At 52.4% G+C, this 27,681-nt stretch overlaps 2 protein-coding genes across 3 annotated transcripts in view; one reads left to right on the top strand and one right to left on the bottom strand.

Moving 5' to 3' along the window:
• Positions 1-25,082, bottom strand: part of MPV17 (mitochondrial inner membrane protein MPV17) — a 108,025-nt gene extending 82,943 nt beyond the window's left edge. For both annotated transcript variants that reach the window (XM_068278919.1, XM_068278920.1), the window contains exons 1-4: positions 25,041-25,082; positions 15,870-15,944; positions 8,594-8,709; positions 3,126-3,218 (exon numbers count right to left, since the gene is read on the bottom strand). In XM_068278919.1, the coding sequence (XP_068135020.1) occupies positions 3,126-3,218; positions 8,594-8,709; positions 15,870-15,942 (282 nt within the window). In that variant the 5' untranslated portion in view covers positions 15,943-15,944; positions 25,041-25,082. The remainder of the gene's footprint in view (positions 1-3,125; positions 3,219-8,593; positions 8,710-15,869; positions 15,945-25,040) is intronic.
• LOC137571078 (adhesive plaque matrix protein-like) lies at positions 20,319-22,591 on the top strand. The gene is made up of 3 exons (XM_068279761.1): positions 20,319-20,538; positions 20,642-21,662; positions 21,739-22,591. The coding sequence occupies exons 1-3, from the start codon at positions 20,319-20,321 to the stop codon at positions 22,589-22,591; spliced, it is 2,094 nt and encodes a 697-aa protein (XP_068135862.1).
• Positions 25,083-27,681: the final 2,599 nt, after the last annotated feature.

The following is a 27,681-nucleotide window of genomic DNA, read 5'->3' as shown; positions in this document are numbered from 1 at the left end:
GGGGACCTCCAACAGCTCTATAGACCTGGGGACCTCCAACAGCTCTACAGACCTGGTGTCCTCCAACAGCTCTACAGACCTGGTGTCTCCCAACAGCTCTACAAACCTGGTGTCCCACAACAGTTCTACAGACCTGGTGTCCCCCAACAGCTCAACAGACCTGGTGTCCCCCAACAGCCATACAGACCTGGTGTCCTCCAACAGCTCTACAGACCTGGTGCCCTCCAACAGCTCTACAGACCTGGTGCCCTCCAACAGCTCTACAGACCTGGTGCCCTCCAACAGCTCTACAGACCTGGTGCCCTCCAACAGCTCTACAGACCTGGTGCCCTCCAACAGCTCTACAGACCTGGTGCCCTCCAACAGCTCTACAGACCTGGTGCCCTCCAACAGCTCTACAGACCTGGTGCCCTCCGACAGCTCTATAGACCTGGGGACCTCCAACAGCTCTCCTCCAACAGCTCTACAGACCTGGGGACCTCCAACAGCTCTACAGACCTGGTGTCCTCCAACAGCTCTACAGACCTGGTGTCCTCCAACAGCTCTACAGACCTGGTGTCCTCCAACAGCTCTACAGACCTGTTGCCCTCCAACAGCTCTACAGACCTGGCGTCCCCCAACAGCTCTACAGACCTGGGGCCCTCCAACAGCTCTACAGACCTGGGGTCCTCCAACAGCTCTACAGACCTGGGGTCCTCCAACAGCTCTACAGACCTGGGGCCCTCCAACAGCTCTACAGACCTGGGGACCTCCAACAGCTCTACAGACCTGGTGTCCTCCAACAGCTCTACAGACCTGGTGTCCCCCAACAGCTCTACAGACCTGGTGTCCCCCAACAGCTCTACAGACCTGGTGTCCCCCAACAGCTCTACAGACTTGGTGTCCCTCCAACAGCTCTACAGACCCGGTGTCCCCCAACAGCTCTACAGACCTGGTGTCCCTCCAACAGCTCTACAGACCTGGTGTCCCTCCAACAGCTCTACAGACCTGGTGTCCCCCAACAGCTCTACAGACCTGGTGTCCCCCAACAGCTCTACAGACCTGGTGTCCCCCAACAGCTCTACAGACCTGGTGTCCCCCAACAGCTCTACAGACCTGGTGCCCTCCAACAGCTCTACAGACCTGGTGCCCTCCGACAGCTCTACAGACCTGGGGACCTCCAACAGCTCTCCTCCAACAGCTCTACAGACCTGGGGACCTCCAACAGCTCTACAGACCTGGGGACCTCCAACAGCTCTACAGACCTGGGGACCTCCAACAGCTCTACAGACCTGGGGACCTCCAACAGCTCTACAGACCTGGGGACCTCCAACAGCTCTACAGACCTGGTGTCCTCCAACAGCTCTACAGACCTGGTGTCCTCCAACAGCTCTACAGACCTGTTGCCCTCCAACAGCTCTACAGACCTGGCGTCCCCCAACAGCTCTACAGACCTGGGGCCCTCCAACAGCTCTACAGACCTGGGGTCCTCCAAAAGCTCTACAGACCTGGTGTCCTCCAACAGCTCTACAGACCTGGGGCCCTCCAACAGCTCTACAGACCTGGGTCCCTCCAACAGCTCTACAGATCTGGTGTCCTCCAACAGCTCTATAGACCTGGTGTCCTCCAACAGCTCTATAGACCTGGTGTCCTCCAACAGCTCTACAGACCTGGTGTCTCCCAACAGCTCTACAAACCTGGTGTCCCCCAACAGCTCTACAGACCTGGTATCCCAACAGCTCTACATACCTGGTGTCCCACAACAGTTCTACAGACCTGGTGTCCCCCAACAGCTCAACAGACCTGGTGTCCCCCAACAGCCATACAGACCTGGTGTCCTCCAACAGCTCTACAGACCTGGTGCCCTCCAACAGCTCTACAGACCTGGTGCCCTCCAACAGCTCTACAGACCTGGTGCCCTCCAACAGCTCTACAGACCTGGTGCCCTCCAACAGCTCTACAGACCTGGTGCCCTCCAACAGCTCTACAGACCTGGTGCCCTCCAACAGCTCTACAGACCTGGTGCCCTCCGACAGCTCTACAGACCTGGGGACCTCCAACAGCTCTACAGACCTGGGGACCTCCAACAGCTCTACAGACCTGGTGTCCTCCAACAGCTCTACAGACCTGGTGTCCTCCAACAGCTCTACAGACCTGGTGTCCTCCAACAGCTCTACAGACCTGGCATCCCCCAACAGCTCTACAGACCTGGGGCCCTCCAACAGCTCTACAGACCTGGGGTCCTCCAAAAGCTCTACAGACCTGGTGTCCTCCAACAGCTCTACAGACCTGGGGCCCTCCCAACAGCTCTACAGACCTGGGGCCCTCCAACAGCTCTACAGACCTGGTGTCCTCCAACAGCTCTACAGACCTGGGGCCCTCCCAACAGCTCTATAGACCTGGGGACCTCCAACAGCTCTACAGACTTGCTGTCTCCCAACAGCTCTACAGACCTGGTGTCCTCCAACAGCTCTACAGACCTGGTGTCCCCCAACAGCTCTACAGACCTGGTGTCCCCCAACAGCTCTACAGACCTGGTGTCCCCCAACAGCTCTACAGACTTGGTGTCCCTCCAACAGCTCTACAGACCTGGTGTCCCCCAACAGCTCTACAGACCTGGTGTCCCTCCAACAGCTCTACAGACCTGGTGTCCCTCCAACAGCTCTACAGACCTGGTGTCCCCCAACAGCTCTACAGACCTGGTGTCCCCCAACAGCTCTACAGACCTGGTGTCCCCCAACAGCTCTACAGACCTGGTGTCCCCCAACAGCTTTACAGACCTGGTGTCCCTCCAACAGCTCTACAGATCTGGTGTCCTCCAACAGCTCTACAGACCTGGTGTCCCTCCAACAGCTCTACAGACCTGGTGTCCCTCCAACAGCTCTACAGACCTGGTGCCCCCCCCCCCCCCCCCCCCAACAGCCCTACAGCGTGAGTACACTGCTATTACTTGCACTGACTTCCTGACATCTCCATGTGCACTAGTGGCATAGTAATGTGCGTTACCTAGCAACGGCCGATGCCATCACTCGCCACGCAGCATTGAGATATTGCTAGCTCGATACTTCACTAGTGAAGCCGCTACTATGTTAATTAACGTAGTATTGCACATGCAAATAACATACATTACATGTGTTGTCTCTCACCTGATCCACCAACATCTTCCTTACAGCCACAGACTTGCTGCTTCCAGGCACCAGACTATCTAGAACTTTGTACCAACCTCCAACCACTGGACCCTGTGAGGGAGACAAAATTGTACTAGAGGGATTCCAGTCATGAGCCGCTTAAACTTTCCAACTGTCGAGGAACCTCAGAGAGAAGAGATTTACATCTGAGTCCTCATCCAATCATCACTCCTCACACGTGTCTCCTCATCCAATCATCTCACCTTCCATCTGTCTCCTCATCCAATCATCTCACCTCCCATTTGTCTCCTCATCCAATCATCTCTCCTCCCATCTGTCTCCTCATCCAATCATCTCACCTTCCATCTGTCTCCTCATCCAATCATCTCACCTTCCATCTGTCTCCTCATCCAATCATCTCACCTTCCATCTGTCTCCTCATCCAATCATCTCACCTTCCATCTGTCTCCTCATCCAATCATCTCACCTTCCATCTGTCTCCTCATCCAATCATCACCCCTCCCATCTGTCTCCTCATCCAATCATCACCCCTCCCATCTGTCTCCTCATCCAATCATCTCTCCTCCCATCTGTCTCCTCATCCAATCATCTCTCCTCCCATCTGTCTCCTCATCCAATCATCTCTCCTCCCATCTGTCTCCTCATCCAATTATCACTCCTCCCATCTGTCTCCTCATCCAATCATCTCACCTTCCATCTGTCTCCTCATCCAATCATCTCTCCTCCCATCTGTCTCCTCATCCAATCATCACTCCTCCCATCTGTCTCCTCATCCAATCATCACTCCTCCCATCTGTCTCCTCATCCAATCATCACTCCTCCCATCTGTCTCCTCATCCAATCATCACTCCTTCCATCTGTCTCCTCATCCAATTATCACTCCTCCCATCTGTCTCCTCATCCAATCATCTCACCTTCCATCTGTCTCCTCATCCAATCATCTCTCCTCCCATCTGTCTCCTCATCCAATCATCACTCCTCCCAACCGTCTCCTCATCCAATCATCACTCCTCCCATCCGTCTCCTCATCCAATCATCACTCCTCCCATACAATACAATAACATTTCTATAGCGCTTTTCTCCCATAGGACTCAAAGCGCTTAGGCTCTCTCAGATTCAGTAGTTAGTAGGATGAAGTATTCACACAACAAAAGTTATATTTCTGCAAATGCCAGACTGAGCAGGTGGGTTTTCAGTCTGGATTTAAAGGGAACCTTAACTGAACGGGGGGTAAAGAGTTTTACTTACCTGGGGCTATTACCAGCCCCCTGCAGCAGTCCTGTGCCCTCGGCGCCGCTCTGGAATCCTCTGGTCCCCCGCTGTCACTTAGTTTCGTTTTTGACGACTCACCAGTCGCCGGCCGCCATGCGTATTATTGGACGCATTCACCAAAGCAATTAGCGCTATTGCGGACCGCAACGCGTACAAAAATACGCGTTGCCGCATTCCGCACGCGTAGATATGCGACAACGCGTATTTTTGTACGCGTTGCAGTCCACAATAGCGCTAATTGCATTGGTGAATGCGTCCAATAATACGCATGGCGGCCGGCAACTGGTGAGTCGTCAAAAACGAAACTAAGTGACAGCGGGGGACCAGAGGATTCCAGAGCGGCGCCGAGGGCACAGGACTGCTGCAGGGGGCTGGTAATAGCCCCAGGTAAGTAAAACTCTTTACCCCCCGTTCAGTTAAGGTTCCCTTTAAACACATCCAGGGATGGGGCTGTCCTGATCTTTTGAGGTAAGGAGTTCCAAAACATAGGGGCAGCATGACAGAAGGCTCTGGGACCAAAAGTTTCCAAGTGGACTCTGGGTATGACTAGATTATTAGAACCTGTGGATCTGAGAATGCGGGGATTGCTACGCAGCTGTAACATATCTTTAAAGTATCCAGGGCCTAGATTATTCAGGGATTTAAATGTCAGTAGGCCGATCTTGAATAGGACCCTCCATTCTATAGGTAGCCAGTGAAGGGAATGCAGGACTGGCATTATGTGGCAGTGACGGGGTTGGTTGGTTAGCAGTCTGGCAGCAGTATTCTGTATCAGCTGTAGGCGGTACAAGACCTTTTTTGGAAGGCCAGTGTAGAGAGCATTGCAGTAGTCCAGTCGGGATGTGATGAAGGCGTGGACTAAGGTTGGCAGATCTTCTGGGGGTATGAGGTGCTTGATTTTTGCAATGTTCTTCAGGTGAAAATAGGATGATTTCACCACAGCGGAGATTTGAGTTCTGAAGTTTAAATCCCCATCAATTAGAACTCCCAGGCTACGCACATGATCAGAGCTGCGTAGATCCGTGCCTCCTATTCCCAGTGGTGAAGACTGCAAGTTAAGTTGTTTTGTTATCATGCTCTGCCCTCCAATCAGAAGGACTTCAGTTTTGTCTGCATTTAGTTTCAGCCAGTTGTCATTCATCCATTGCTGTAGTTCACGTAAGCAGGCGTTTATAGTTAGAGTTGGGTCTGTCACACCAGGCTTGAAGGAAAGATATAGTTGGGTGTCGTCTGCGTAGCAGTGGTATGTCAGGCCATGTTTTTGGATTAGTTTTCCCAACGGTAGCATGTAAATCGTGAAAAGCAGGGGAGAGAGGATTGAGCCCTGGGGCACCCCATACTTAAGTGATACAGGGGTGGACAGGAAGGGCCCCATAGACACTTTGTGGGTTCTGCCACTCAAGAAGGATTGGAACCACTGAAGTACTATGCCATCAATGCCGCAGTATTCCTGTAGCCTGTTTATCAAGATGTCATGGTCAACTGTGTCAAAGGCTGCAGAAAGGTCTAGCAGTATGAGGATCGAGCACTCTCCTCTGTCTCTTGCCATGAGCAGGTGGTTGCATATTTGGATGAGGGCAGTTTCAGTGCTGTGGTGTTTCCTGAAGCCAGACTGGAATGGGTCATAACTGTTATTTTGTAGGATTCTGGCTTCTAGCTGGAGGTATACAGCTTTTTCAATTAGCTTGCCCAGAAAGGGGAGGTTAGAGACAGGTCTGTAGCTGGTCATTGCATCTGCATCCCATCCGTCTCCTCATCCAATCATCACTCCTCCCATCCGTCTCCTCATCCAATCATCACTCATCCCATCCGTCTCCTCATCCAATCATCTCTCCTCCCATCCGTCTCCTCATCCAATCATCTCTACTCCCATCCGTCTCCTCATCCAATCATCTCTCCTCCCATCCGTCTCCTCATCCAATCATCACTCCTCCCATCTGTCTCCTCATCCAATTATCACTCCTCCCATCTGTCTCCTCATCCAATCATCTCTCCTCCCATCCGTCTCCTCATCCAATCATCTCTCCTCCCATCTGTCTCCTCATCCAATCATCTCTCCTCCCATCCGTCTCCTCATCCAATCATCACTCCTCCCATCTGTCTCCTCATCCAATTATCACTCCTCCCATCTGTCTCCTCATCCAATCATCTCTCCTCCCATCCGTCTCCTCATCCAATCATCTCACCTTCCATCTGTCTCCTCATCCAATCATCTCTCCTCCCATCTGTCTCCTCATCCAATCATCACTCCTCCCATCTGTCTCCTCATCCAATCATCTCACCTTCCATCTGTCTCCTCATCCAATCATCACTCCTCCCATCTGTCTCCTCATCCAATCATCACTCCTCCCATCTGTCTCCTCATCCAATCATCACTCCTCCCATCTGTCTCCTCATCCAATCATCACTCCTCCCATCCGTCTCCTCATCCAATCATCTCTCCTCCCATCCGTCTCCTCATCCAATCATCTCTCCTCCCATCTGTCTCCTCATCCAATCATCTCACCTTCCATCTGTCTCCTCATCCAATCATCTCACCTTCCATCTGTCTCCTCATCCAATCATCTCACCTTCCATCTGTCTTCTCATCCAATCATCACTCCTCCCATCTGTCTCCAATTCCAATCATCTCACCTTCCATCTGTCTCCTCATCCAATCATCACTCCTCCCATCTGTCTCCTCATCCAATCATCACTCCTCCCATCTGTCTCCTCATCCAATCATCTCACCTTCCATCTGTCTCCTCATCCAATCATCTCTCCTCCCATCTGTCTCCTCACCCAATCATCTCACCTTCCATCTGTCTCCTCATCCAATCATCACTCCTCCCATCTGTCTCCTCATCCAATCATCACTCCTCCCATCTGTCTCCTCATCCAATCATCTCACCTTCCATCTGTCTCCTCATCCAATCATCACTCCTCCCATCTGTCTCCTCATCCAATCATCACTCCTCCCATCTGTCTCCTCATCCAATCATCTCACCTTCCATCTGTCTCCTCATCCAATCATCTCTCCTCCCATCTGTCTCCTCATCCAATCATCACTCCTCCCATCTGTCTCCTCATCCAATCATCACTCCTCCCATCTGTCTCCTCATCCAATTATCACTCCTCCCATCTGTCTCCTCATCCAATCATCTCACCTTCCATCTGTCTCCTCATCCAATCATCTCTCCTCCCATCTGTCTCCTCATCCAATCATCACTCCTCCCATCTGTCTCCTCATCCAATCATCTCTCCTCCCATCTGTCTCCTCATCCAATCATCACTCCTCCCATCTGTCTCCTCATCCAATCATCTCACCTTCCATCTGTCTCCTCATCCAATCATCACTCCTCCCATCTGTCTCCTCATCCAATCATCACTCCTCCCATCTGTCTCCTCATCCAATCATCACTCCTCCCATCTGTCTCCTCATCCAATCATCACTCCTCCCATCTGTCTCCTCATCCAATCACCTCACCTTCCATCTGTCTCCTCATCCAATCATCTCTCCTCCCATCTGTCTCCTCATCCAATCATCACTCCTCCCATCTGTCTCCTCATCCAATCATCTCTCCTCCCATCTGTCTCCTCATCCAATTATCACTCCTCCCATCTGTCTCCTCATCCAATCATCTCTCCTCCCATCTGTCTCCTCATCCAATCATCACTCCTCCCATCTGTCTCCTCATCCAATCATCTCTCCTCCCATCTGTCTCCTCATCCAATCATCACTCCTCCCATCTGTCTCCTCATCCAATCATCACTCCTCCCATCTGTCTCCTCATCCAATCATCACTCCTCCCATCTGTCTCCTCATCCAATCATCTCACCTCCCATCTGTCTCCTCATCCAATCATCACTCCTCCCATCTGTCTCCTCATCCAATCATCTCACCTTCCATCTGTCTCCTCATCCAATCATCTCACCTTCCATCTGTCTCCTCATCCAATCATCTCACCTTCCATCTGTCTCCTCATCCAATCATCACTCCTCCCATCTGTCTCCTCATCCAATCATCACTCCTCCCATCAGTTTTTTCTCCACTCATCATTGGCTGCATTGATTATACATGTCCTCCTCCTCCCTTTGCCCTATGTTTGTCCCTCAGCTATCCTCGCCCTACTCAGACTCCGCCCCCACCCCACAGCAATGAATGGTGGAGTCTGGGTAATGAAACGTAAAATAGGTTCTAGATGAGATCTTACCACAAAGCAGAATCCAATGCCCATCATCTTCACCGTCCTCACTACACTGTGACCTTGTAGGCCCCGCTTCTCCACCACCTGCTGGGAAATCACATCACCTACCCCTACTAGACTGCCTGCAGAGAGGGGTGAGAGAGGTGAGAGGGAGGGGCTATGAGAGAGGAGAGGAACGGGGGTGGAGTCACATATACAGTAGTACATTATGTTTAGGCCTGTACAATTGTTATCTTATTTTACATCCTTTTCATTCAATGAATTTTCTTGGTATTGATTGGCCTATCTATGCCTGGATGGTTGTCCTCTGTCTGTGGGGGTCTCATATCGGTAGTGATTGGCCTATCTATGCCTGGATGGCTGTCGTCTGTCTGTTGGGGTCTCATATCGGTAGATATTGGCCTATCTATGCCTGGATGGTTGTCCTCTGTCTGTTGGGGTCTCATATCGGTAGTGATTGGCCCATCTATTGCCTGGATGGTTGTCCTCTGTCTGTTGGGGTCTCATATCGGTAGTGATTGGCCTATCTATGCCTGGATGGTTGTCCTCTGTCTGTTGGGGTCTCATATCGGTAGTGATTGGCCTATCTATGCCTGGGTGGTTGTCCTCTGTCTGTTGGGGTCTCATATCGGTAGTGATTGGCCTATCTATGCCTGGATGGCTGTCGTCTGTCTGTGGGGGTCTCATATCGGTAGTGATTGGCCTATCTATGCCTGGATGATTGTCCTCTGTCTGTTGGGGTCTCATATCGGTAGTGATTGGCCTATCTATGCCTGGATGGTTGTCCTCTGTCTGTTGGGGTCTCATATCGGTAGTGATTGACCTATCTATGCCTGGATGGCTGTCCTCTGTCTGTGGCGATCTCATATCGGTAGATATTGGCCTATCTATGCCTGGATGGCTGTCCTCTGTCTGTGGGGATCTCATATCGGTAGTGATTGGCCCATCTATTGCCTGGATGGTTGTCCTCTGTCTGTTGGGGTCTCATATCTGTAGTGATTGGCCCATCTATTGCCTGGATGGTTGTCCTCTGTCTGTTGGGGTCTCATATCGGTAGTGATTGGCCTATCTATGCCTGGAGGGTTGTCCTCTGTCCGTGGGGATCTCATATCTGTAGTGATTGGCCCATCTATTGCCTGGATGGTTGTCCTCTGTCTGTTGGGGTCTCATATCGGTAGTGATTGGCCTATCTACAGTTGTGTTCAAAATTATTCAACTTTTGAAAGTGAGTGTTTTGGCCAGTTTGACATGGATTTTGATCATTTCAGTCATCTTGTTTACAATTAAATCAGAGGCACTTGTAAGTCAGACAAATATAACATAACATTTATAATGAAATAACCACAAATGTCTTTTCTGTGCTCACATCATTATCAGTTTTATTCAACCCCCAAGTGACATTCATTCTTAGTACTTAGTACAACATCCTTTTCCAGTTATAACAGCTTGTAAACATGAAGCATAGCTTGACACAAGTGTCTTGCAGCGATCTACGGGTATCTTAGCCCATTCTTCATGGGCAAAAGCCTCCAGTTCAGTCACATTCTTAGGCTTGCGCGCTGCAACTGCTTTCTTTAGGTCCCACCAGAGGTTCTCAATCGGATTTAAGTCTGGGGACTGCGATGGCCACTCCAAAATGCTCCAGCCTTTAATCTGCAACCATGCTCTAGTGGACTTGGAGGTACGCTTGGGATCATTGTCCTGTAGAAAGGTCCAACGTCTCCCAAGCCTCAGGTTTGTGACAGACTGCATCACATTTTCTTCCAATATCTCCTGGTACTGAAGGAAATTCATGGTACCTTGCACACACTGCAGCCTCCCTGTACCTGCAGAAGCAAAACAGCACCAAAGCATGATTGACCCCCCGCCATGCTTCACAGTAGGCAAGGTGTTCTTTTCTTCATAGGCCTTGTTCTTCCGCCTCCAAACATAGCTTTGATCCATGGGCCCAAACAGTTCTAATTTTGTTTCATCAGTCCACAGAACACTATCCCAAAAGTTTTGGGATAGTGTTCTGTGGACTGATGAAACAAAATTAGAACTGGATCAACGCTATGTTTGGAGGCGGAAGAACAAGGCCTATGAAGAAAAGAACACCTTGCCTACTGTGAAGCATGGCGGCGGGTCAATCATGCTTTGGGGCTGTTTTGCTTCTGCAGGTACAGGGAGGCTGCAGTGTGTGCAAGGTACCATGAATTTCCTTCAGTACCAGGAGTTATTGGATGAAAATGTGATGCAGTCCGTCACAAACCTGAGGCTTGGGAGACGTTGGACCTTTTAACAGGACAATGATCCCAAGCATACCTCCAAATCCACTAGAGCATGGGTGCAGATTAAAGGCTGGAGCATTTTGGAGTGGCCATCGCAGTCACCAGACTTAAATACGATTGAGAACCTCTGGTGGGACAAGAAAGCAGTTACAGCGCGCAAGCCTAAGAATGTGACTGAACTGGAGGCTTTTGTCCATGAAGAATGGGCTAAGATACCCGTAGATCGCTGCAAGACACTTGTGTCAAGCTATGCTTCACGTGTAAAAGCTGTTATACCTGGAAAAGGATGTTGTACTAAGTACTAAGAATGAATGTCACTTGGGGGTGGTATAAAACTGATAATGATGTGAGCACAGAAAAGACATGTGTGGTTATTTCATTATAAATGTTATGTTATATTTGTCTGACTTACAAGTGCCTCTGATTTAATTGTAAACAAGATTACTGAAATGATCAAAATCCATGTCAAACTGGCCAAAAAACTAAATTTTGAACACAACTGTATGCCTAGATGGTTGTCCTCTGTCTGTTGGGGTCTCATATCGGTAGTGATTGGTCTATCTATGCCTGGATGGTTGTCCTCTGTCTGTTGGGGTCTCATATCGGTAGTGATTGGTCTATCTATGCCTGGATGGTTGTCCTCTGTCTGTTGGGGTCTCATATCGGTAGTGATTGGTCTATCTATGCCTGGATGGTTGTCCTCTGTCTGTTGGGGTCTCATATCGGTAGTGATTGGTCTATCTATGCCTGGATGGTTGTCCTCTGTCTGTTGGGGTCTCATATCGGTAGTGATTGGTCTATCTATGCCTGGAGGGTTGTCCTCTGTCTGTTGGGGTCTCATATCGGTAGTGATTGGCCTATCTATGCCTGGATGGCTGTCCTCTGTCTGTTGGGGTCTCATATCGGTAGTGATTGGCCTATCTATTGCCTGGATGGTTGTCCTCTGTCTGTGGGGTCTCATATCGGTAGTGATTGGCCTATCTATGCCTGGATGGCTGTCCTCTGTCTGTGGGGTCTCATATCGGTAGTGATTGGCCTATCTATGCCTGGATGGCTGTCCTCTGTCTGTTGGTGTCTCATATCGGTAGTGATTGGCCTATCTATGCCTGGATGGTTGTCCTCTGTCTGTTGGGGTCTCATATCGGTAGTGATTGGCCTATCTATGCCTGGATGGCTGTCCTCTGTCTGTTGGGGTCTCATATCGGTAGTGATTGGCCTATCTATGCCTGGATGGTTGTCCTCTGTCTGTTGGGGTCTCATATCGGTAGTGATTGGTCTATCTATGCCTGGATGGTTGTCCTCTGTCTGTTGGGGTCTCATATCGGTAGTGATTGGTTTATCTATGCCTGGATGGTTGTCCTCTGTCTGTTGGGGTCTCATATCGGTAGTGATTGGCCTATCTATGCCTGGATGGTTGTCCTCTGTCTGTTGGGGTCTCATATCGGTAGTGATTGGCCTATCTATGCCTGGATGGTTGTCCTCTGTCTGTTGGGGTCTCATATCGGTAGTGATTGGCCGATCTATGCCTGGATGGTTGTCCTCTGTCTGTTGGGGTCTCATATCGGTAGTGATTGGCCTATCTATGCCTGGATGGTTGTCCTCTGTCTGTTGGTGTCTCATATTGGTAGTGATTGGCCTATCTATGCCTGGATGGTTGTCCTCTGTCTGTTGGTGTCTCTTAATCTACATACTGTCACCCGAGGCATCCGATACCTGTGGGGACACCTACATGCTCTCCGGATAGACCCAAAACAGATACAGACTAATAAACCCGTGACAGGTACTCATTACAAAAACGTCACCAATTGTGAACACGTAGCTGTATAGAGAGAAGGAGGAGGACGGTCGGCCAATGACAGGAGGAGGAGCAGGAATAGGAGAAGGAAGAATACGAGAAGGAGCAGGTGGAGGAGCAGGAGGAGGAATAGCAGGAACAGAAGTAGGAGGAGGCAGACGAGGAGGAGCAGGAGGAGGAATAGCAGGGACAGAAGTAGGAGGAGGCAGACGAGGAGGAGCAGGAGGAGGAATAGCAGGAACAGAAGTAGGAGAAGAGGCAGATGAGGTGGAGCAGGAGGAGGAATAGCAGGAACAGAAGTAGGAGGAGCAGGAGGAGGAATAGCAGGAACAGAAGTAGGAGAAGAGGCAGACGAGGAGGAGCATGAGGAGGAATAGCAGTAACAGAAGTAGGAGGAGCAGGAGGAGGAATAGCAGGAACAGAAGTAGGAGGAGGCAGATGAGGAGGAGCAGGAATAGGAGAAGGAAGAATACGAGAAGGAGCAGGTGGAGGAGCAGGAGGAGGAATAGCAGGAACAGAAGTAGGAGGAGCAGGAGGAGGAATAGCAGGAACAGAAGTAGGAGAAGAGGCAGACGAGGTGGAGCAGGAGGAGGAATAGCAGGAACAGAAGTAGGAGAAGAGGCAGACGAGGAGGAGCAGGAGGAGGAATAGCAGGAACAGAAGTAGGAGGAGGCAGACGAGGAGGAGCAGGAGGAGGAATAGCAGGAACAGAAGTAGGAGAAGAGGCAGACGAGGTGGAGCAGGAGGAGGAATAGCAGGAACAGAAGTAGGAGGAGGCAGACGAGGAGGAGCAGGAGGAGGAATAGCAGGAACAGAAGTAGGAGAAGAGGCAGACGAGGTGGAGCAGGAGGAGGAATAGCAGGAACAGAAGTAGGAGAAGAGGCAGACGAGGAGGAGCAGGAGGAGGAATAGCAGGAACAGAAGTAGGAGGAGGCAGACGAGGAGGACCAGGAGGAGGAATAGCAGGAACAGAAGTAGGAGAAGAGGCAGACGAGGAGGAGCGGGAGGAGGAATAGCAGGAACAGAAGTAGGAGGAGGCAGACGAGGAGGAGCAGGAGGAGGAGGAATAGCAGGAACAGAAGTAGGAGGAGGCAGAAGAGGAGGAGCAGGAGGAGGAATAGCAGGAACAGAAGTAGGAGAAGAGGCAGATGAGGAGGAGCATGAGGAGGAATAGCAGGAACAGAAGTAGGAGAAGAGGCAGACGAGGAGGAGCAGGAGGAGGAATAGCAGGAACAGAAGTAGGAAGAAGGTAGAAGAGGAGGAGGAGGAGAAGAAAGAATACGAGAAGGAGTGGGTGGAGCAGGAGGAGGAATAGCAGGAACAGAAGTAGGAGAAGAGGCAGACGAGGTGGAGCAGGAGGAGGAATAGCAGGAACAGAAGTAGGAGAAGAGGCAGACGAGGAGGAGCAGGAGGAGGAATAGCAGGAACAGAAGTAGGAGAAGAGGCAGACGAGGTGGAGTAGGAGGAGGAATAGCAGGAACAGAAGTAGGAGAAGAGGCAGACGAGGTGGAGTAGGAGGAGGAATAGCAGGAACAGAAGTAGGAGAAGAGGCAGACGAGGAGGAGCAGGAGGAGGAATAGCAGGAACAGAAGTAGGAGGAGGCAGACGAGGAGGAGCAGGAGGAGGAATAGCAGGAACAGAAGTAGGAGGAGGCAGACGAGGAGGAATAGCAGGAACAGAAGTAGGAGGGGGCAGACGAGGAGGAGGAGGAGGAGGAATAGCAGGAACAGAAGTAGGAGGAGGCAGAAGAGGAGGAGCAGGAGGAGGAATAGCAGGAACAGAAGTAGGAGGAGGCAGAAGAGGAGGAGCAGGAGGAGGAATAGCAGGAACAGAAGTAGGAAGAAGGTAGAAGAGGAGGAGGAGGAGAAGAAAGAATACGAGAAGGAGTGGGTGGAGCAGGAGGAGGAATAGCAGGAACAGAAGTAGGAGAAGAGGCAGACGAGGTGGAGCAGGAGGAGGAATAGCAGGAACAGAAGTAGGAGGAGCAGGAGGAGGAATAGCAGGAACAGAAGTAGGAGAAGAGGCAGACGAGGAGGAGCATGAGGAGGAATAGCAGGAACAGAAGTAGGAGAAGAGGCATACGAGGAGGAGCAGGAGGAGGAATAGCAGGAACAGAAGTAGGAGGAAGGTAGAAGAAGAGGAGGAGGAGAAGGAAGAATACGAGAAGGAGTGGGTGGAGCAGGAGGAGGAATAGCAGGAACAGAAGTAGGAGAAGAGGCAGACGAGGTGGAGCAGGAGGAGGAATAGCAGGAACAGAAGTAGGAGAAGAGGCAGACGAGGAGGAGCAGGAGGAGGAATAGCAGGAACAGAAGTAGGAGGAAGGTAGAAGAGGAGGAGGAGGAGAAGGAAGAATACGAGAAGGAGTGGGTGGAGCAGGAGGAGGAATAGCAGGAACAGAAGTAGGAGAAGAGGCTGGATAGTGTACTGGTTAAGGGCTCTGCCTCTAACAAAAGAGACCAGGGTTCCAATCTCGGCTCTGCCTGTTCAGTAAGCCAGCACCTATTCATCAGGAGACCTTGGGCAAGACTCTCTAACACTGCTACTGCCTATAGAGGGTGTCCTAGTGGCTGCAGCTCTGGTGCTTTGAGTCTGCCAGGAGAAATAGCGTGATATAAATGTTATTTGTAGAATATGAGAAGGTAGAAGAAGAGCAGGAGGAGAAATAGCAGGAACAGAAGTAGGAGGGGGCAGAAGAGGAGAAGGAGGAGCAGGGACAGAAGTAGGAGGAGGTAGAAGAGGAGGAGGAGGAGGAGGAATAGCAAGAACAGAAGTAGGCGGAGGCAGAAGAGGAGGAGGATCAGGTGGAGGAGGAGGAGAAATTACAGGAACAGAAGTAGGAGGAGGCAGAAGAGGAGGAGGAGGCATAGTAGGAACAGAAGTAGGCGGAGGCAGAAGAGGAGGAGGAGGAGGCATAGTAGGAACAGAAGTAGGAGGAGGCAGAAGAGGAGGAGGAGAAATTACAGGAACAGAAGTAGGAGGAGGTAGAAGAGGGGGAGGAGGCATAGTAGGAACAGAAGTAGGAGGAGGCAGAAGAGGAGGAGGAGGAGCAGGGACAGAAGTAGGCGGAGGCAGAATAGGAGGAGGAGGAGGGATAGCAGGAACAGAAGTAGGAGGAGGCAGAAGAAGAGCAGGAATAGATGGAGGAGAAATATCAGGAGGAGGAGGAGCAGGAAGAGAAATAGGAGGAGGAACAGATGGAAGAGGAGGACGGACTGACCTGCAGTGATGATTTGCACCTTCCAGGGATGGGCTGCCAGTAATCTTTGGTAACCCCTCCATAGTCCGGCCATACCTGAGCACAGAGGAGGAAGGAGCAATAAGTCACATATAAAGGGAAGGACAGAGTCAGTGGGCAAACACAGAGCAGACACCACACATACAGGTCTCACGAGCCTGCCCCTCCTAACCACAGACCTACAGGCCACACAAGACCACCCCTCCTTACCACAGACCTACAGGTCACATGAGACCACCCCTCCTAACCACAGACCTACAGGCCACACGAGACCACCCCTCCTTACCACAGACCTACAGGCCACACAAGACCACCCCTCCTAACCACAGACCTACAGGCCACACAAGACCACCCCTCCTTACCACAGACCTACAGGCCACACAAGACCACCCCTCCTAACCACAGACCTACAGGCCACACAAGACCACCCCTCCTTACCACAGACCTACAGGTCACATGAGACCACCCCTCCTTACCACAGACCTACAGGCCACACAAGACCACCCCTCCTTACCACAGACCTACAGGTCACATGAGACCACCCCTCCTAACCACAGACCTACAGGCCACACGAGACCACCCCTCCTTACCACAGACCTACAGGCCACACAAGACCACCCCTCCTTACCACAGACCTACAGGTCACATGAGACCACCATCCTTACCACAGACCTACAGGTCACATGAGACCACCCCTCCTTACCACAGACCTACAGGCCACACGAGACCACCCCTCCTTACCACAGACCTACAGGTCACATGAGACCACCCCTCCTAACCACAGACCTACAGGCCACACAAGACCACCCCTCCTTACCACAGACCTACAGGTCACATGAGACCACCCCTCCTAACCACAGACCTACAGGCCACACGAGACCACCCCTCCTTACCACAGACCTACAGGCCACACAAGACCACCCCTCCTTACCACAGACCTACAGGTCACATGAGACCACCATCCTTACCACAGACCTACAGGTCACATGAGACCACCCCTCCTTACCACAGACCTACAGGCCACACGAGACCACCCCTCCTTACCACAGACCTACAGGTCACATGAGACCACCCCTCCTTACCACAGACCTACAGGCCACACGAGACCACCCCTCCTAACCACAGACCTACAGGCCACACGAGACCACCCCTCCTAACCACAGACCTACAGGCCACATGAGACCACCCCTCCTTACCACAGACCTACAGGCCACACGAGACCACCCCTCCTTACCACAGACCTACAGGTCACATGAGACCACCCCTCCTTACCACAGACCTACAGGCCACATGAGACCACCCCTCCTTACCACAGACCTACAGGCCACACAAGACCACCCCTCCTTACCACAGACCTACAGGTCACATGAGACCACCCCTCCTTACCACAGACCTACAGGCCACACGAGACCACCCCTCCTTACCACAGACCTACAGGTCACATGAGACCACCATCCTTACCACAGACCTACAGGTCACACGAGACCACCCCTCCTAACCACAGACCTACAGGCCACACGAGACCACCCCTCCTAACCACAGACCTACAGGCCACATGAGACTGTGGTGATATATTGGGGTGCTGATAATGGTAAGGATAATAACAGAACATATTTCTGTCTTTTTTCTGTCTACTGGGTAAAACCTCAGATGTGTATTGTGCTTGGTAGTAATTGGCCACCTGGCCAGAGTAATCTGAAGGATAATGTAAGTCTGCATGTAAATGTACATTACCTCTGCCCTCATTGTCCAGCCGGGGAAACTGTGTGTACTGCTAATTAGCGGCCAATTGAGGAAGAATAGGCTGGTCGGCATGGCTTTTGAACTGGAATCAGCCATTGTCCCATCATACAAAGCAAGCCTGCCAGAGTGTTGGGGATGGGAAGCGGACACCTGAAGGGGTTGGAAATTTCTACAGACTTTAAAAACGGAAGTGGAATTGCTTTGAAATCTGTAAGTGTAAACAGGATTACAGGCAAACTGCTACCTGTAACCAAAATTCGATCTTTTCATGGATGTGCTAAAATACCCTTTAACCAAGGAAATAATGTGGAGGAAGCTTTTTGATGTCTGCAGAGTTCAATGGGTGACATTGTGTCCTGCCAAACTTCAAGAAGCTAAAACAGGAACCCCCTTTGAAGTGCATATCACAAGAAGGATTATGACAAGCGTTCGGTGATGTCACAAACGGGGAAACTGCATTAGTTCCTGGGGGCTGGACATTAAATGCCCCAGGGGACACTTCGGACTATTTAAGGTGGCCCAGGACAGCCACCGGTATCTTCTCTCGGAGGTAGCGAATAGCTAGGGAGGATCGCGACTCCTGGTCGAACCGGCGTCCTCCCGTCAAACAACGTTCTAACCTAAGCTGGTAACGTTCTTTTTTCCCCCGTTTATTTTTACGCAAATATCCGTGTGTGTTATCTTTGTAACTCTTAATTGTGTAACTTTTTTACTTTGTCTTTTTGTAATCTTTTTGTATATATTAAGTTCTGCATTGTTCTATGTTTTTCTAGAATATTAAATTATTATTTAATAAGTTTGACTTCTGCCGTACTAAACTAACACTCATAGCCTAGAAGAGACTGAAGTGTAACCGTGTATAAGTTCATGCCTAATTGTACGCTTGAGCAACCCTACCGTATGAAATTGTAATTGCATTGTGTGTGGGGGCGTTTGTCATACGTTGGCCTAAGCGCGCAGCTGACCCAACGTACGAACAACGCCAGTGCGAGTAGCGACAGCAGAGTGGCTAACAGTATCGTTCGGAACGACTGTTAGTGGGTCTTTGCTTCACGACAGTGTAAGATTGCAACTGTGTGTGTGTGTGGGTGCGTGGCGTTCCCGTATTTGGCCTAAGCGCAAAGCTGACCCAAATACGAAAACGCAGATTGCGTATTGAGCACTCAATAGCTGAGTGAACGTGTCTAGCAACGCTAGTGGTGGCAGTGGGAAGTGTTTGAGGGGTTCCAGCCTTGTTTGTAGCTTAAATAAGGCTGTTCCCCGCTTAATCTGGTCAAACCCGCAGTCGGGAACCGTATACGCAGGCGTGCCGCGGGCCGGTTCCTGACAGAGACCACCCCCCTCCTTACCACAGACCTACAGGCCACACGAGACCACCCCTCCTAACCACAGACCTACAGGTCACATGAGACCACCCCTCCTAACCACAGACCTACAGGCCACATGAGACCACCCCTCCTTACCACAGACCTACAGGTCACACGAGCCCGCCCCTCCTTACCACAGACCTACAGGTCACACGAGTCCACCCTCCTTACCACAGACCTACAGGCCACACGAGCCCGCCCCTCCTAACCACAGACCTACAGGGCACATGAGACCACCCCTCCTTACCACAGACCTACAGGTCACACGAGCCCGCCCCTCCTTACCACAGACCTACAGGTCACACGAGTCCACCCTCCTTACCACAGACCTACAGGTCACACGAGTCCACCCTCCTTACCACAGACCTACAGGCCACACGAGACCACCCCTCCTTACCACAGACCTACAGGCCAAACGAGCCCGCCCCTCCTAACCACAGACCTACAGGCCACACAAGACCACCCCTCCTTACCACAGACCTACAGGCCACACAAGACCACCCCTCCTTACCACAGACCTACAGGCCACACGAGGCCACCCCTCCTTACCACAGACGTACAGGCCACACGAGGCCACCCCTCCTTACCACAGACCTACAGGTCACACGAGACCACCCCTCCTAACCACAGACCTACAGGTCACACGAGACCACCATCCTTACCACAGACCTACAGGCCACACAAGACCACCCCTCCTTACCACAGACCTACAGGCCACACAAGACCACCCCTCCTAACCACAGACCTACAGGCCACACAAGACCACCCCTCCTTACCACAGACCTACAGGCCACACAAGACCACCCCTCCTAACCACAGACCTACAGGCCACACAAGACCACCCCTCCTTACCACAGACCTACAGGCCACACAAGACCACCCCTCCTTACCACAGACCTACAGGCCACACGAGGCCACCCCTCCTTACCACAGACGTACAGGCCACACGAGGCCACCCCTCCTTACCACAGACCTACAGGTCACACGAGACCACCCCTCCTAACCACAGACCTACAGGCCACATGAGACCACCATCCTTACCACAGACCTACAGGCCACACAAGACCACCCCTCTTAACCACAGACCTGCAGGCCACACGAGCCCGCCCTCCATACCACAGACCTACAGGTCACACGAGTCCACCCTCCTTACCACAGACCTACAGGTCACACGAGACCACCCCTCCTTACCACAGACCTACAGGCCACATGAGACCACCATCCTTACCACAGACCTACAGGTCACACGAGTCCACCCTCCTTACCACAGACCTACAGGTCACACGAGACCACCCCTCCTTACCACAGACCTACTGGCCACATGAGACCACCATACTTACCACAGACCTACAGGCCACACGAGACCACCCCTCCTTACTACAGACCTACAGGCCACATGAGACCACCATCCTTACCACAGACCTACAGGCCACACAAGACCACCCCTCCTAACCACAGACCTGCAGGCCACATGAGACCACCATCCTTACCACAGACCTACAGGCCACACAAGACCACCCCTCCTAACCACAGACCTACAGGTCACACGAGCCCGCCCTCCATACCACAGACCTACAGGCCACACGAGCCCGCCCTCCATACCACAGACCTACAGGTCACATGAGTCCACCCTCCTTACCACAGACCTACAGGTCACACGAGACCACCTCTCCTTACCACAGACCTACAGGCCACACAAGACCACCCCTCCTAACCACAGACCTACAGGCCACACGAGCCCGCCCTCCATACCACAGACCTACAGGTCACACGAGTCCACCCTCCTTACCACAGACCTACAGGTCACACGAGACCACCCCTCCTTACCACAGACCTACAGGTCACATGAGACCACCATCCTTACCACAGACCTACAGGTCACACGAGACCACCCCTCCTTACCACAGACCTACAGGCCACATGAGACCACCATCCTTACCACAGACCTACAGGTCACACGAGATCACCCCTCCTTACCACAGACCTACAGGTCACATGAGACCACCATCCTTACCACAGACCTACAGGTCACACGAGACCACCCCTCCTTACCACAGACCTACAGGTCACATGAGACCACCATCCTTACCACAGACCTACAGGTCACACGAGACCACCCCTCCTTACCACAGACCTACAGGTCACATGAGACCACCCCTCCATACCACAGACCTACAGGCCACATGAGACCACCATCCTTACCACAGACCTACAGGCCACACAAGACCACCCCTCCTAACCACAGACCTGCAGGCCACACGAGCCCGCCCTCCATACCACAGACCTACAGGTCACACGAGTCCACCCTCCTTACCACAGACCTACAGGTCACACGAGACCACCCCTCCTTACCACAGACCTACAGGTCACACGAGTCCACCCTCCTTACCACAGACCTACAGGTCACACGAGACCACCCCTCCTTACCACAGACCTACAGGTCACACGAGTCCACCCTCCTTACCACAGACCTACAGGTCACACGAGACCACCCCTCCTTACCACAGACCTACAGGTCACATGAGACCACCATCCTTACCTCAGACCTACAGGTCACACGAGACCACCCCTCCTTACCACAGACCTACAGGCCACACAAGACCACCCCTCCTTACCACAGACCTGCAGGCCACATGAGACCACCATCCTTACCACAGACCTACAGGTCACACGAGACCACCCCTCCTTACCACAGACCTACAGGCCACACAAGACCACCCCTCCTTACCACAGACCTACAGGCCACACAAGACCACCCTCCTTACCACAGACCTACAGGCCACACAAGACCACCCCTCCTTACCACAGACCTACAGGCCACACAAGACCACCCCTCCTTACCACAGACCTACAGGCCACACAAGACCACCCCTCCTAACCACAGACCTACAGGCCACACGAGACCACCCCTCCTTACCACAGACCTACAGGCCACACGAGACCACCCCTCCTAACCACAGACCTACAGGTCACACGAGACCACCATCCTTACCACAGACCTACAGGTCACACGAGACCACCCCTCCTTACCACAGACCTACAGGCCACACAAGACCACCCCTCCTTACCACAGACCTACAGGCCACACAAGACCACCCTCCTTACCACAGACCTACAGGCCACACAAGACCACCCCTCCTTACCACAGACCTACAGGCCACACAAGACCACCCCTCCTTACCACAGACCTACAGGCCACACAAGACCACCATCCTTACCACAGACCTACAGGCCACACGAGACCACCCCTCCTTACCACAGACCTACAGGCCACACGAGGTCACCATCCTTACTACAGACCTACAGGCCACACAAGACCACCCCTCCTTACTACAGACCTACAGGCCACACAAGACCACCATCCTTACCACAGACCTACAGGCCACACGAGACCACCATCCTTACCACAGACCTACAGGCCACACGAGACCACCATCCTTACTACAGACCTACAGGCCACACAAGACCACCCCTCCTTACCACAGACCTACAGGCCACATGAGACCACCATCCTTACCACAGACCTACAGGTCACACAAGACCACCCCTCCTTACCACGGACCTACAGGCATATCTAGTCTCAGTGATGTGTAGTGATTGGGATATACACCTTTCAATAGGAAGGGCAAAACACATGATCCTTAATAGGGTAGCCCACTCCACCCAATAAGAGGCACATGACGTGTCAGCAAGGATAATATTGATATCAAGATACCGCGACCGTATTGTGCAGTTCCAAACATCGCTTAAATCTTTATAGCAACAAAAATACAAAACAATTTATCTTTTTTTTAATTTAGTTCAAAGCTATCCAATCGTTTAGTGTTCAATTTCAGTAAGTAGAGAAATGTACAACCCAAGGAAGATGATCGACGGATGTGCTATGGCAAACTTCTACTCAAGTGGTGATTACGTTTGCCGTGGCACATCCGTCGATCATCTTCCTTGGGGTTGTACATTTCTCTACTTACTGCAATTGTGACTACCCATTGAATTGCACCCCCTACTTTGTACATCATGGAAGCGGTGGATATTGAAACACTCACTTTTGCCTTTACACCTGAAGCAACGGCGGAGATTGTGTCTGCTGCGTCCGCTGAAGTAGCCTCTCTAAGGGCTGCAGATGAGCGTGGACTCAGGAGACAATTACAGAGAATCCAAAAGACCAAGATTGCATTTGAATGACATGCAGCTACTCTTGCAGAATATCATCGGTTGGGCCGTATTCCGAGAGGCATTCGGGCTCATGTTAGTCCTATTACTTTCCCTAATGATACATCTTCCTGTCATCCATGGACTTTCATTTGGAATAGAGCCTCATTTGACGCCATGGTCCTTACTATGTCACGCATCCAATTGGAAATACCGAAACTGGATACACAAATCATGGACTTGAAGTCCAAATTAAAGAGCATCCTAGTCGAGGACCAATGGTCCAAGTTTGAGGATGACTTCTCCCAATAATGTTACATGGTGAAAACTCAAAATTGGAACTTTAAAGAGACACAAATTTCTGAGGGAAGAAGCAGACTACACCACTGTATATGTATATACATGGCAGCAGCCGTACACATGTCCACTGAAACCACACAAACCACGTACTCCTAAAGGAATACCAAAACCAACAGATGATGCCAATCTTGGGGATCTTTGGATTCTCTCCCGGGAAGCACTCCAGAGGACTCCACAGACAACCAGTCATGTCAGGAGGAACATTGAGGGGGGGCAGAAGCAGGCGGCATAAAAGAAAGGGTCCGACAGCGGCCGAGGCAGAAACCAGGGCCAACCTCAACATAGTGGTGAAAGTCTCTTCTCATCAATTAACAGATCAGGGGTGTGGGGATTCTGGAAGGTCAGCTTGTACTATAAGATGTATATCCCCTCCCCTCCCCCAGGGGACATATCAGGACACAGTGCAGGGGGGGGGGATTCTGGAAGGTCAGCTTGTACTATAAGATGTATATCCCCTCCCCTCCCCCAGGGGACATATCAGGACACAGTGCAGGGGGGGGGGGGGGGGATTCTGGAAGGTCAGCTTGTACTATAAGATGTATATCCCCTCCCCCAGGGAACATATCAGGACACAGTGCAGCGGGGGGGGGGGGATTCTGGAAGGTCAGCTTGTACTATAAGATGTATATCCCCTCCCCCAGGGGACATATCAGGACACAGTGCAGGGGGGGGGGGATTCTGGAAGGTCAGCTTGTACTATAAGATGTATATCCCCTCCCCCAGGGGACATATCAGGACACAGTGCAGGGGGGGGGGGGGATTCTGGAAGGTCAGCTTGTACTATAAGATGTATATCCCCTCCCCCAGGGGACATATCAGGACACAGTGCAGGGGGGGAGGGATTCTGGAAGGTCAGCTTGTACTATAAGATGTATATCCCCTCCCCCAGGGGACATATCAGGACACAGTGCAGGGGGGGATTCTGGAAGGTCAGCTTGTACTATAAGATGTATATCCCCTCCCCCAGGGGACATATCAGGACACAGTGCAGGGGGGGATTCTGGAAGGTCAGCTTGTACTATAAGATGTATATCCCCTCCCCCAGGGGACATATCAGGACACAGTGCAGGGGGGGATTCTGGAAGGTCAGCTTGTACTATAAGATGTATATCCCCCCCTCCCCCAGGGGACATATCAGGACACAGTGCAGGGGGGAGGTGGGGATTCTGGAAGGTCAGCTTGTACTATAAGATGTATATCCCCTCCCCCAGGGGACATATCAGGACACAGTGCAGGGGGGGGGGATTCTGGAAGGTCAGCTTGTACTATAAGATGTATATCCCCCCCTCCCCCTCGGGACATATCAGGACACAGTGCAGGGGGGGGATTCTGGAAGGTCAGCTTGTACTATAAGATGTATATCCCCTCCCCCAGGGGACATATCAGGACACAGTGCAGGGGGGGGGGGGATTCTGGAAGGTCAGCTTGTACTATACTAGCAGGCTGTGAGTGAGGAGTGCTTCTGGGCTCTGTAGTTCTCCAGCCCCTCCCCCCACACACCTCACACTGAAGCTGATACAATGTAACTCACCGGCTGCAGCGTGACCGGAAGTGACGTCACGGCGGCTGCATGATGGGAGATGGAGTCCAGGGGGACACGTGCTGATCCCTGACTCCTCCCCCTCCCCTGTGCTGCTCATGTCCCGGCATGCTCTGCGGCGCCCCCTGCTGCCCCTGGAGATGCACTACAACTACCAGCACTGCTGCATTACAATATAATGACAGAGATAGGGAGGCTGCCATCTGTATTACCTAATAAGCAATGCACATTGCCGGGCAGCCCTGCTGTGTCTCTAATTCTTCCACAGCCCCTCAACAAGCATGCATCAGATCAGGTGCTCCTGAGTGTAATCAGACTGGATTAGCTGCATGCTTGTTTCAGGTGTGTGATTCAGACACTACTGCAGCCAGAGAGACCAGCAGGACTGCCAGGCAACACATATGGCAGCCTCTATATCCCTGTCACTTCCTAACAGCTGCATAGCCAGGCTGGAGAAAATTGGTGGTACATAATCCACGGCAGCTGGTGACTCCCCTCACTGTGGTGTGATATGACCCAGGTGCTGGCCAGTGACTCCCCTCACTGTGGTGTGATATGACCCAGGTGCTGACCGGTGACTTCCCTCACTGTGGTGTGATATGTCCCAGGTGCTGACCGGTGACTCCCCTCACTGTGGTGTGATATGTCCCAGGTGCTGGCTGGTGACTCCCCTCACTGTGGTGTGATATGACCCAGGTGCTGGCCAGTGACTCCCCTCACTGTGGTGTGATATGACCCGGATGCTGACCAGTGACTCCCCTCACTGTGGTGTGATATGTCCCAGGTGCTGACCTGTGACTCCCCTTACTGTGATGTGATATGACCCAGGTGCTGGCCGGTGACTCCCCTCACTGTGGTGTGATATGTCCCAGGTGATGGCCGGTGACTCCCCTCACTGTGGTGTGATATGTCCCAGGTGCTGGCCGGTGACTCCCCTCACTGTGGTGTGATATGTCCCAGGTGCTGGCTGGTGACTCCCCTCACTGTGGTGTGATATGTCCGAGGTGCTGGCTGGTGACTCCCCTCACTGTGGTGTGATATGTCCTAGGTGCTGGCCGGTGACTCCCCTCACTGTGGTGTGATATGTCCCAGGTGCTGGCAGGTGACTCCCTTACTGTGGTGTGATATGACCCAGGTGCTGGCCGGTGACTCCCCTCACTGTGGTGTGATATGTCCCAGGTGCTGGCTGGTGACTCCCCCCACTGTGGTGTGATATGACCCGGGTGCTGACCGGTGACTCCCCTCACTGTGGTGTGATATGTCCTAGGTGCTGGCCGGTGACTCCCCTCACTGTGGTGTGATATGTCCCAGGTGCTGACCGGTGACTCCCCTTACTGTGATGTGATATGACCCAGGTGCTGGCCGGTGACTCCCCTCACTGTGGTGTGATATGTCCCAGGTGCTGGCTGGTGACTCCCCTCACTGTGGTGTGATATGTCCCAGGTGCTGGCCGGTGACTCCCCTCACTGTGGTGTGATATGTCCCAGGTGCTGGCCGGTGACTCCCCTCACTGTGGTGTGATATGTCCCAGGTGCTGGCCGGTGACTCCCCTCACTGTGATGTGATATGTCCCAGGTGCTGGCCGGTGACTCCCCTCACTGTGGTGTGATATGTCCCAGGTGCTGGCTGGTGACTCCCCTCACTGTGGTGTGATATGTCCCAGGTGCTGGCCGGTGACTCCCCTCACTGTGGTGTGATATGTCCCAGGTGCTGGCCGGTGACTCCCCTCACTGTGGTGTGATATGTCCCAGGTGCTGGCCGGTGACTCCCCTCACTGTGGTGTGATATGTCCCAGGTGCTGGCCGGTGACTCCCCTCACTGTGATGTGATATGTCCCAGGTGCTGGCTGGTGACTCCCCTCACTGTGGTGTGATATGTCCCAGGTGCTGGCCAGTGACTCCCATTACTGTGGTGTGATATGACCCAGGTGCTGGCCGGTGACTCCCCTCACTGTGGTGTGATATTTCCCAGGTGCTGGCTGGTGACTCCCCTCACTGTGGTGTGATATGTCCCAGGTGCTGGCTGGTGACTCCCCTCACTGTGGTGTGATATGTCCCAGGTGCTGACCGGTGACTCCCCTCACTGTGGTGTGATATGTCCCAGGTGCTGGCCGGTGACTCCCCTCACTGTGGTGTGATATGACCCAGGTGCTGGCCGGTGACTCCCCTCACTGTGATGTGATATGACCCAGGTGCTGGCCGGTGACTCCCCTCACTGTGGTGTGATATGACCCAGGTGCAGGGCGGTGACTGCCCTCACTGTGATGTGATATGTCCCAGGTGCTGGCCGGTGACTCCCCTCACTGTGGTGTGATATGACCCAGGTGCTGGCCGGTGACTCCCCTCACTGTGATGTGATATGACCCAGGTGCTGGCCGGTGACTCCCCTCACTGTGGTGTGATATGACCCAGGTGCAGGGCGGTGACTGCCCTCACTGTGATGTGATATGTCCCAGGTGCTGGCCGGTGACTCCCCTCACTGTGGTGTGATATGTCCCAGGTGCTGGCAGGTGACTCCCATTACTGTGGTGTGATATGACCCAGGTGCTGGCCGGTGACTCCCCTTACTGTGGTATGATATGTCCCAGGTGCTGGCTGGTGACTCCCCTCACTGTGGTGTGATATGACCCAGG

This window comes from Hyperolius riggenbachi, chromosome 4 (assembly GCF_040937935.1).
Source record: "Hyperolius riggenbachi isolate aHypRig1 chromosome 4, aHypRig1.pri, whole genome shotgun sequence".
In the NCBI taxonomy this organism is placed as follows: Eukaryota; Metazoa; Chordata; class Amphibia; order Anura; family Hyperoliidae; genus Hyperolius; species Hyperolius riggenbachi.
Note: the sequence above shows the minus strand (reverse complement) of the source record. Positions and strands in the feature narration are given on the sequence as shown.